The sequence below is a fragment of the Notothenia rossii genome (assembly GCF_949606895.1).
Source record: "Notothenia rossii genome assembly, chromosome: 4".
NCBI classification, from domain to species: domain Eukaryota; kingdom Metazoa; phylum Chordata; class Actinopteri; order Perciformes; family Nototheniidae; genus Notothenia; species Notothenia rossii.
In genome coordinates this window covers 63,194,345-63,205,422 of record NC_136902.1, presented here as the reverse complement: position 1 = coordinate 63,205,422, position 11,078 = coordinate 63,194,345, and the positions used below count along the sequence as shown (strand labels likewise).

The 11,078-nt window shown below is 38.7% G+C and overlaps 1 protein-coding gene across 3 annotated transcripts; it reads right to left on the bottom strand.

Moving 5' to 3' along the window:
- Nucleotides 1-254: 254 nt before the first annotated feature.
- On the bottom strand, nucleotides 255-10,784 carry LOC307036318 (sterile alpha motif domain-containing protein 3). 3 transcript variants are annotated; one of them, XM_079676528.1, is made up of 6 exons: nucleotides 10,250-10,784; nucleotides 8,867-8,906; nucleotides 4,755-5,745; nucleotides 4,408-4,557; nucleotides 2,371-2,460; nucleotides 255-1,812 (listed from the first exon to the last, which is right to left on the bottom strand). In XM_079676528.1, exons 3-6 carry the CDS (start codon nucleotides 5,736-5,738, stop codon nucleotides 1,507-1,509), a joined length of 1,530 nt encoding a protein of 509 aa, XP_079532654.1. In that variant the 5' UTR covers nucleotides 5,739-5,745; nucleotides 8,867-8,906; nucleotides 10,250-10,784; the 3' UTR covers nucleotides 255-1,506. The 3 variants fall into 3 exon arrangements, with proteins under 3 accessions (XP_079532654.1, XP_079532655.1, XP_079532653.1); XM_079676529.1 differs by lacking the exon at nucleotides 10,250-10,784 and having other exon boundaries at nucleotides 5,613-5,745; nucleotides 8,867-9,305; XM_079676527.1 differs by lacking the exon at nucleotides 10,250-10,784 and having other exon boundaries at nucleotides 8,867-9,304.
- Between the last annotated feature and the right edge of the window lie 294 nt (nucleotides 10,785-11,078).

Sequence of the window (11,078 nt, the reverse complement as noted above, 5' to 3'; positions counted from 1 at the left end):
ACTTCACTAATTGATAGCTTTAGTTGATATAACTTGATAACTTCAGTTGATATAACTTGATACCTTTAGTTGATATAACTTGATAACTTCAGTTGATATAACTTGATACCTTTAGTTGATATAACTTAACCTTAAGTCAATACTACTTTAGTTTTTGGTTGATTTAACTGCAATGCTAATGAGTTTATCTGCTTAAATGTAATGCAGTTTTCACCCCAGACATCTAATACAATTTAACAACAAATACTGCCCAATATGTTTCTTGTTTTATTGAAGATACAACTTTATGAACCAAAAACACTGAGATCCAACTCAAGCATCTTTAATAAAAACAGATGAGTCTCAATAAAAACAATTTTGGGAACAAGAATAATGCATCAGAAGACAATCATCCAACAATCCAACCATCCAACGATCCAATCCAACAAAAGTAAAAATAAATCTCCATGAATTCAAGGCTTCATGGGGTGTGTAACTGATAGAAAATAAGTCCCTTTTTTGGGTGAACTACTCCTTTAAGACAGTACCAACACATGATGTCATCAAAATGGAACATTTGTACCAGAAAGCTTTTTTTAATAGCCTTGCCTTGTTCTTTCTTACCATCTCACTGTGGGCAGTTAATCATACTACCATAATACTTGATGTGTTATCTATTATTTAATGCATCCTATTTAGGCAATCATCAATACTCAAATATATTTTGCATTGCAAGTTATAGAAATTTAAGTCGACATTTAAGTTTTCATTTTGATGACATCTTAAACAAACGTGTTGGCATTCAACAATGTGCAGCCAGTTACAAATAGAGCAATTAACTAAAGAATAAAAAAAATGCATCAAAACATGTGCAATTCTAAATAATGCATCGCAAATAAGATTAAGTAAACACTGAAGTTTCACACAGTGTGGATAAAACCTCAGTGCAACAAATCCACACTGTGTGTGTTACTGTCCCCCAAATAAATACACACCGTGTGTGTTACTGTCCCCCCCAAATAAATACACACCTTGTGTGTTACTGTGTCCCCCAAATAAATCCACACCGTGTGTTATGTGTCCCAAATACACTGTGTGTTACTGTGTTCCAAATACACTGTGTCGCTATACCCAAAATCCACAGTGTAAATATCCCAACAAATCCACAGTGTGTGCCCTTCCAAAGTGGCATGTAAACCTGCACAAGTCATTAAATTGTCAAATGCAGTACACAATCTACAGGATGTCTAACCAAAATAACAAAATATAGAGTCCATTTCTCATACCAAGTTCACATTTTGTTTGTTCAGTTGAACTTGCATTTTCTACTTGAGTATCAATATTTACACTCTGCCTTAAGCTTACACGGGCTTCCTCAAGAGTCTGTATCTCAAGCCATGTAACAATACACAATATTGCTGTGTGCAGTTCTCCAACAATCAAACTTAAATGGGAGTCCATTTCTCAGTCCATGACTCCTCCAATGTCCATCAAGTTCAGGGTCAATGCTTAAACTCTGCTTTAAGCTTACATGGTCTTCCTCAAGAGTTTGTTTCTCAAGCCATGAACCAAAGCAGTGCAATGGCCTCCACCAATGTCCATGAGCACCTTCTGAATGACTTCAAATGTGTACCTTATGCCTTTGGGATAGTCGATGTTGAGTGCGTAGAGCAGACCCATCAGCAGTGACACAGCTGTTGGAAAATCACTGACTGATGGAAAGATGATTTCTTCCTCGATGACCACTGCGAAACTGACAGTATCATCCCCGTCTGCCACTATGAGGATGCCCAGCATCATTCCTCTTGTCATGTCCTCCTCAGCATCTGTGGCCTAAACAAAGTGGAAAACGTGATAAAATAAACCTTTATTGATTCTGTTGTTGTGGCCACAACAGCATTAAGCATGAAACACACCAGTGGTTCCTAAACTTTTTATCTTAAGACACACTCCCGGGGACCCAAACTAATGAAAATAGCTGACCTACAATCTCACAACACTTCACAAAAAAAAAAAAAAAAAAGAGTATGAGCTGTTGAGTACTTAAAAACCTAATTTTTTAAGGGCTTTATTAAAAAAAAAAAAAAAAAAATCCCACCCAGTGTGAAATGAGCGGTGCTTTCGATGAGTTCATTTATACTCCTAAGCTTGGACACTGCCATCGAGGCCATGCTGGTACGGACATACACACAAAGCCACATGTTGGATCGGTTAGCGCTCAAAAATGAAGTAAATATTTTGAGGAAAATTGGAAACAAAGAAAGGGCCTTTTACTCATGATTGGTCCCAACCCACTGTTTAGGTCCTAAAATACAGGATACGTACAAGTAAGTGTAAGAATGGGGGCCTGATCTGCACTGACGGAAAATATAAATATAAAATAAAATATACCTGAACTTTCTTGTAAAAGTTGGACGAAACCTCTTTGAGGTAGTGGGGGATCCCCATCAACACAACGGTCCTTTTCCATTGGTTGGAACACTAAAAATAATAGACAATACACAACCAATGGAACAGCTTCAGTCAGATAACATCAGAATAGAGTATTTAACAGTAAATAAATGATAAGTGTGTGTGAGTGTGAGTGAGAGCTGCAGACAAAATTGTAAAAACTATCAAATTGAAGCTGATAAAGCGGTTCTTTCTCCTAATTGGATGACACCATTGACCTGTGTGAAAGTACATTTGCTGTTTATAAAGAGCTGGAGAGACAGGGACTGGGAGAAGCCTGTTACTGAACCAACGCTATAGTAACATTTACTATAAGAACTTTTTTTAACAGAAAAACAGTGTAAAATATCACGTAAGCATACTTACAGGACTGTCTCAGAAAATTAGAATATTGTGATAAAGTTCTTTATTTTCTGTAATGCAATTAAAAAAACAAAAATGTCATACATTCTGGATTCATTACAAATCAACTGAAATATTGCAAGCCTTTTATTATTTTAATATTGCTGATTATGGCATACAGCTTAAGAAAACTCAAATATCCTATCTCTAAATATTAGAATATCATGAAAAAGTATACTAGTAGGGTGTTCAACGAATCACTTGAATCGTCTAATTAACTCGAAACACCTGCAAGGGTTTCCTGAGCCTTGAAAAACACTCAGCTTGGTTCAGTAAACTAAATCACAAGTATGGGGAAGACTGCTGATCTGACTGCTGTCCAGAGGACCGTCATTGACACCCTCCATCAGGAGGGTAAGACACAAAAAGAAATTTCTCAAAGAGCAAGCTGTTCACAGAGTGCAGTTTCAAAGCACATCCACAAAAAGTCTGTTGGAAGGGGGAAATGTGGCAGGAAACGCTGCACAACCAAGAGAGATGACCGCAGCCTTAACAGCATTGTGAAGAAGAGTCGCTTCCAGAATTTGGGGGAGCTTCAAAGACAGTGGACTGAAGCTGGAGTCCAGGTATCAAAAGTCACTGTTCACAGACGTGTCCGGGAAATGGGCTACAATAGCCGTATTCCCATGGTCAAGCCACTTCTGAACTCAAGACAACGGAAGAGGCGTCTGACTTGGGCTAAGGAAAAGAAGCACTGGACAGTTGCACAGTGGTCCAAAGTCCTCTTTTCAGACGAAAGCAAGTTTTGTATTTCATTTGGAAGTCAAGGCGCCAGAGTCTGGAGAAAGGCTGGAGAGGAGCAAAATCCAAGTTGCTTGAAATCCAGTGTGAAGTTCCCACAGTCAGCGATGGTTTGGGGAGCCATGTCAGCTGCTGGTGTTGGTCCACTGTGTTTCATCAAGCCCAGAGTAAATGCAGCTGTGTACCAAGAGATTTTAGAGCACTACATGCTTCCGTCTGCTGAAAAGCTCTATGGAGATGAGGAATTCATTTTCCAGCATGATCTGGCACCTGCCCACAGTGCCAAAACCACCAGTAACTGGTGTACTGACCATGGCATTACTGTCCTCGATTGGCCTGCAAATTCCCCTGACCTGAACCCCATAGAGAATATGTGGGGTATTGTGAAGAAGAAGCTGAAAGACACCAGACCCAACAATGCTAATGAGCTAAAGGCCGCTATTGAAGCATCCTGGGCATCCATAACACCTCAGCAATGCCACAGGCTGATTGCCTCCATGCCACGCCGCATTGATGCAGTAATCCGTGCAAAAGGATTCCCAACCAAGTACTGAGTGCATTAATGGACATTTTCAAATGTTTGATTGTGTTTTGCTGTTATAAATCTTTTTTTTTTACTTGGTCTGAGGAACTATTCTAATTTTTTGAGATAGGATTTTTGAGTTTTCTTAAGCTGTATGCCATAATCAGCAATATTAAAATAATAAAAGGCTTGCAATATTTCAGTTGATTTGTAATGAATCCAGAATGTATGACATTTTTGTTTTTTTAATTGCATTACAGAAAATAAAGAACTTTATCACAATATTCTAATTTTCTGAAACAGTCCTGTACATCACTGAGTGTTGTCAACAGCTTCTTCAGCTCCACCACACCAGGCTTGGCTTTGTAGATATCAATGAACCTCTGCAGATACTTGTCAAGACCAGCGAAGAGGCAGCCTTTCAGGTCAACAGTGGTGAGGCGAGCAAACTCTGCTTCAATCTAGTAGGCATAAAAGAAGCAAAGAACAAGCCGAGGGATTGGCTGTAAATTCAATATCACTGATATACTGTATGTATATAACTGTATAATCTTCATGACAGCAGACATTAGCCATTGTGTACAACATATCTTTCTATTCTTAATCAGCCTCCAATCTGATCTTCCTCAATCACATTTGAAATAGAGAAGTACTTTACCTGACGTTCAGAGAACAGTGCTGGCCATTTATCTTTGATGTCAGCCACAGGTGGCTCCTCCTCTAAGATTTCCTTTCTCCGCAAAGAGAAGGTGCTGGTCATCATCGCTTGAATTTGCTTCCAATCAACCTTCCTCTTCTTCATTTCTGTGAGCATTGCTGTCCTTTCTTCGTCAAGGGAGTGTTTTGTTTTTCCTTCCGGGATGTCTGGCAAGAAGTTGACTTCTGATTTTCTAGCCCTCTTAAGAGTTCTTTTCCCAGATGTGCTGGATGACCGTGAGTTGAGTGAGTTGATCTTGAGCTCTGGGCATCCAGCCTCTCGGAGCTTTTGTCTGAAGTTACCCATTTTAAACTTTAAACTAAACGTCCAACAGTGCCATCCAGCGACAGACCCTGGTTCCCTCAGACATGGATGTTTTTTGATGAGCGCTTGCGCCACCAAAGCATATTCCTCATGTTGTGGGTATGGGCTATAGGCATAAACCGCTTCTGCTATTTTTTCCAAAATGTCTGATTTCATGCATTTGGAGATATCAAGAAGGGTTCCATCCTTCTGGAAGGCTTCATTTCCTTCCCTTAACCTTAGCTCTGTATCAAACGCAAAAGTAGGGATCTGAAATGACTGAGGCAGGTGACGACTGCAGGTGGACTGGACTCGACTGGGGCTCGACTCAGGGGTTGTGGTTAAGCTCGCAGTGTCCAACGTTGAGTCTGTATGATAATAAAGTTCTTCTGTATGAACTTGGAGTTCTTCAAGAGGATGACTGTACACTTTTAAAGTCACTTTATCTTTAGGGAGATCTGACATGTTACTCAAGTTGCAAAGCTCGTTATTGAACATTGGATCTTGAAATTGTACCCTCAAAACTCCTTCCAATCCAAGCTTGTTTTTGAGGATCAAGTGCAGGTCATCAACCGTGTCGGGCATGTTCTCAATGGTGACCCTCCGAATGTCCTCTTCGGTTAGGATGACACGCAGCAACATGGTGAATCTAAAAAGAACAAAACAAATATACATTTTCTTATAAACAAGGCAAAGTAATGATGACATGTCATAGTAGAACCCCGACCTAGTAAGTAATTTAACCACATGAGGCCTATATCCCAATATTGGGAACATTCTGTGTAAATTACAGATCTACAAGCTCACTATGTCTGACATGTTGTGAGCTTGTAGATCTGCTATTTTCGGTGAAGAGATTTAGTGTAGATGGGAAAAGGACGGGGCTTCAGTCAACTAAGTATGGGGTTTTGCTGTAGGAGAGTGCAATGCAAGGCGTTGTGGCCTTGCCGTAGACTATCAATTTAAGATTTTGTTTAAACCCTGTTAAGATGTAAAGAAGGTTATTTTTTATTATTTAAAAACAATGGTAGTAAAATAATGAACTATATAAAAGTATAGAACATAAGGTAGAGTTGTTAATGAAACTAAGGCCTATAAGACAATTATTATTACTTAAATTATCCTGAAAATAAGCAGGAATGCCTTGGGAGAAATCAGGAGTCTGCCTTGCACCACGTAGGCTGTCAGGGGGACGTAGTGGTTCAGCTCTGCAGGGTCGACCACAACCAGTTGGGAATCCTCAGCACTGCAAACTTCATAACATCTATAGTGGTCCAGGTAACAACCAGAGAAAGGTTGAAGAACAACGAATGCCTTGTTGTCCACTATCACAATGTACAGGACTTGGCAGAAATCAGGGAGTCCACTTGTGCTTCCAAATGATACAAACATCCCCTTTACATATTTTTTTCCATGTATTAAGGCTGTTGTGGCAAGTGATATAGTGGTCGGATGACTGAATTTGTGCTGAATAGCTAGTTTGACTGGGAGGGGCACATTTTCAAGGGAATTGTGTGTTGTCCTCTCTACTTCTACTGCTGGCTTGAACAGGCAAGGCATGTCAAAATGGTATGCCAACATAAGCTGGTGTCTGTTGGCCAGAGACAACACAATGTTCTTGAAGTTATTAATATCACGAACAGCTTTCTTGAAAAAACTGTGTTTTGCTTCGAAGCGAAATGTCCAGAAGTCAACCACAGGTCCAAAGCAACGAATCAGATGGGGATAATGCTCTAGAAAATGATGTTTGGGTTTGAGTTTCACATCAGGAAATACATCTGTTAAAAGTTTCCTATGTTCAAAGATCTTTGCTTCTAGGTAACAGATGCTTTCATCTGTAAAAGCGGACGATGCCAAGATTTCAACAATGTCTTTCAGTTCCAGAATCAGAGACCATGCATCATCATTTTCAGGGACATCATCACCAATAATTAATGGCAACAACCTTAACAGAGTCCAATTCTCGTGGCCATTTCCTCCTATGGTTCCAGACAAATGAAAATGTACAGAAATTTTTTGAGGACAATTGGTTTTGTCAGAGTACTTATAAGGGAAGTACTGTATGGCAGTATTTAAATTATCTAATGTGAAATATTTCCTGTCAATGAATTTTTTCAAACACAAACACAGCTCAAAGGGTACAATGCCTTCAAATAGGTCGTGCAAAAAGTCAGGTGGAAACCCTGTTATACAATGAAAGTATTGTAGTTCATTTAGAACACATTCACGTTTTACACCATTTACACTTTTCAAATTTGTGTTTTCTTTAAGCTCAGACAGGTTCAGGTTATGTGACTCTATCGTTCTCAATACAAATGACCCACTTCTTACAGAACAAGTTTGAATATCTTTTCGACTTGCAAGGCAAAATCTGCAAAGCTTGTCCACATTAAAGGACTCCTGAAAGCCAGCAAATGAATGTGCCCCCAAATTATCTGATGAAATGTATAGCACTGTGCCTCTGACACTGGTTCCTAACCTGTCGATGTAAATTCCTTCCTTTTCAAGCAACTGTAGGTCTCTCAGCAGTGGTTGAACAATTGGACCATAACCAAATGTTTTAATATCTTGACTTTTGCATAGGGCAGCCAGATATATAGTAGACAATGATGATCTGTCTCTTACAGGCAAATTGCCAATTATCCAATAGATTGCACACAGCTTATGTTTCTTTCTTGAGGTGCCTAAAGGGTTACAGATCTCAAAGTCATCAATATACAAGCCCAAAGAAATACTTAGATCTTCACCATTAACAAGTGGATTTTCTTTACAGTACGATGCATCAAAAAAAGACTTATACTGGCCAGATGGTGATTTTCGGTTTTCTTCCAAAACTCTGTCAATTACATCACCCCTATTCAATAACGCTTGAAGAACACGCAAGATTGGCACATAAACAAATGTTTTTTTTGATGAAAAATCTAAAACATATTCAACTGGGTTGATTAAACTGAAGTTTTCTTTGAAAAAAGATGACCTCCTTTTGTCAGTTGACAAAGACCCACCCTCTGAAAGACAGCTAAAATGATTTGCCTGGCACAAGGTATCCTTTACTAAATGTATAGTGTTTTCATCAATGGTACATCCATTCTGCCTTAATGCTTTATCAAGAGTATTTTTGTTTACCTCACTCAATAAAACACCAATATCCCTAAATTCTGTAACTATTTGCTGAACTGCAGTCTTTGAGACATGTAAAACAGTTTCCAATCGCAGAAGTAAAGACGCAAGTCTTGCTTGAACTTTATCAGAGGTATCCTCCAGCTCATTTACAATCTCATCCTCAGAACATTCTGCATCACTGACATCTGAAACCACTTGATCAGCCACAAGTTCCACGCCTAAATGTGTTTGAGTAATAAGCTCAGATTTCAAGTCTTGTAGTGTGGCATTGTTGTGAAAACGACTTTTATGCGAAGTAAAGGTAGTGTAATTTCTTGTTTCGTGAGAACAGTGATTAAAAGGGCAGGTAACTGTCTCTTTGTTTCTAAGATGTTTCCCAAGATGACCAAAGTACTGTTTTATAGTCACTGGATAATTGAAGTCACACAATTGACAGTTAATTTTAAGGTTTAACCCTCCAACAGGTCCATGATGTGAAAGTCCATGTTCTCTTAAATGCTTATTAAGGGATTCCTGTGATCGGAAAACTAGCGGACAGTCACTGTAGATACAGGGCAAAGGGCAATTTCTTCCATGATGTCCAAGAATGGCTCTATAATGTTCAATTATTCTTTTGCGATTTCCTGAGTAATAGGTACAAAACTTACAAATCCACCGCATTCACGTTTGGATCTTGATCATGTACACCTGGAAAAAGAAAAGTAAGAAAGAATTAGGACAGAGATATTACATGGTAGTTTAATAAGCATGTTATATTTTCCTCAAAGCTATATATATTAGTGCTGTCAAACGATTAAAATATTTAATCGCGATTAATCGCATGAATGTCATAGTTAACTCACAATTAATCGCAATTAATCACACAATTTTATCTATTCTAAATGTCCCTTGATTTATTTTTGTCCCATTATTTTTTTTCATTTTAATGCTCTTATGAACATGGAAAAGTGGATTGGCTTGCTTTATGCACATGTTTCTTTTATTAGAAGCAACATGCAAACAGGGCAGTACAAAATACAATTATAAAGTTAAACCATGGCTTAATATTTCCTTTTTCTAAAGTTTGCTGTGAACATAGCAGTCAGAAAACGTATTTCAGAAACAATGAACGGTAACAGTTAGGTAACCAATAAAACTGAAAGCTGAAAGCAAAGAAGTTGTAGGCTTACCTTTACAGGTAAGCCTACAACTTCTTTGCTTTCAGCCAGCTACTCAAACAGACAAACCTGTTGACATTTTCAGACAACAGTGAAGCTCGCTTCTTTTGCACAACATGCCCAGACACTGAAAACAACCTCTCAGAAGGTAGTGATGTTGCCGGTGCTGCTAAGTACTTGCGTGCAAGGCGGGCCATTTCTCTGAATCTTTTTATCATCCATTTCGTCGTATCGCGCTCGCCACTCACTCGAACCGTAACGTTAGCCTACTACTATTGGCCGGCTGCCAAACGGCGTGCCTATTGTCTTGTTTCCAGTCTAGCTAGATCCGGTGTGGTGTTGTAGTTTTTCTAACGTTACTAGTTGTTGCAACCAATTGCAACAGCATGTGAAAAAAACTACACACACAAATATATGTGTATATATATATGTGTATAATAAGTAAAAATTAAACGCATCCTATTAACTGTTGTCCGAAAAATTCTCCACCATGGTTTACTCATAGCCTATTTAGTGCACGTGCAACTCATTTTAACTATAGCAATTAAAAGTTTGAAGAACACAATTTTTTAATGAAATAAAAAAGACATTCTCAATACGCACACCAAACTGGGCAGGGGGTAATTTAAATTAAAAAGTCTGGGAAACAAACTAATCAACAAGTCAAACAGGAGGGAATGGCTGCGCTGTTTGCTAGCAGCTAGCTAACTCGGGCTGCTAAGCTGTTAGCTATTCCCACTGTGAATTTCACCAAAAGTTTTGCTGTTCCGTTTTCAATAAACGGGCAACACGGACGATAATGTAACCAATTAAAAAACGTAAAACATGTCTTAAATATTACTTGTAAGCTATCAATATAACATTTACACTCACCTTGTTAAAATACGATGTATATTCAGTCTCTGGCGTTGTTCCATCCACCGAACAATGCGCGCGCTTAGCAGGGAAGGACGCAAAACGTGCTACACAGCGTACAGCGTGATGACGCACAAGTCTATAACTTTTGTGCATTTGTCAACTCAACTAGACTCAACTTGATTTATCTTGTTAACATAACAAAGGGTCTTAATTGAGTCAACTTCCATGTGGTTGAGACGTTATCAATTAATTATTTTAAGTTAAAATGACTTTTTGCACAAATCTGTGTTGTATTGACAAGTAAAAATGAGTCATGATAACTAAAGAGCAACATTGGGTTTTACAGTGGCAAAACCATTGAAACACAAAGCTGATATAAAAAAAAGCGTGTGCAGAGATCCTCTTTTTGTGTAAGAGTTTTGGAGGTTTCCAGGGAATTTTTTTCAGAATATGAAACTTTTATTGCCAAAATCTCCCGATAAATACATGTTTGAAGCTTGTAAAGGGAAGATGACAGCTCTCCCTCGCACTAATGCTTTTACGTAGCGATGCTCCCCCCTCCCTCCCGCTGACATTATGAATGTATGATGTATAGTAATCATAGATAACACGGCAGGGTCCGTTACAGTTTGTTTTCATCTGATTTCAAATAAACAAAGTCTTGGCTTCCAGAATATTAAACTTGTTTCGGCAAATTCAGATGATAAATACAACTTTGAAGCTTGTAACGGCATAATTACAAGCGGAGAACGGAGTAACTTTACGTCAAAGCAGGCATAACAACAGCCGGTGTTTCTCGTGAGTGTTTTCCCCGGGAAACTAACACAATACACACGAACGCAAA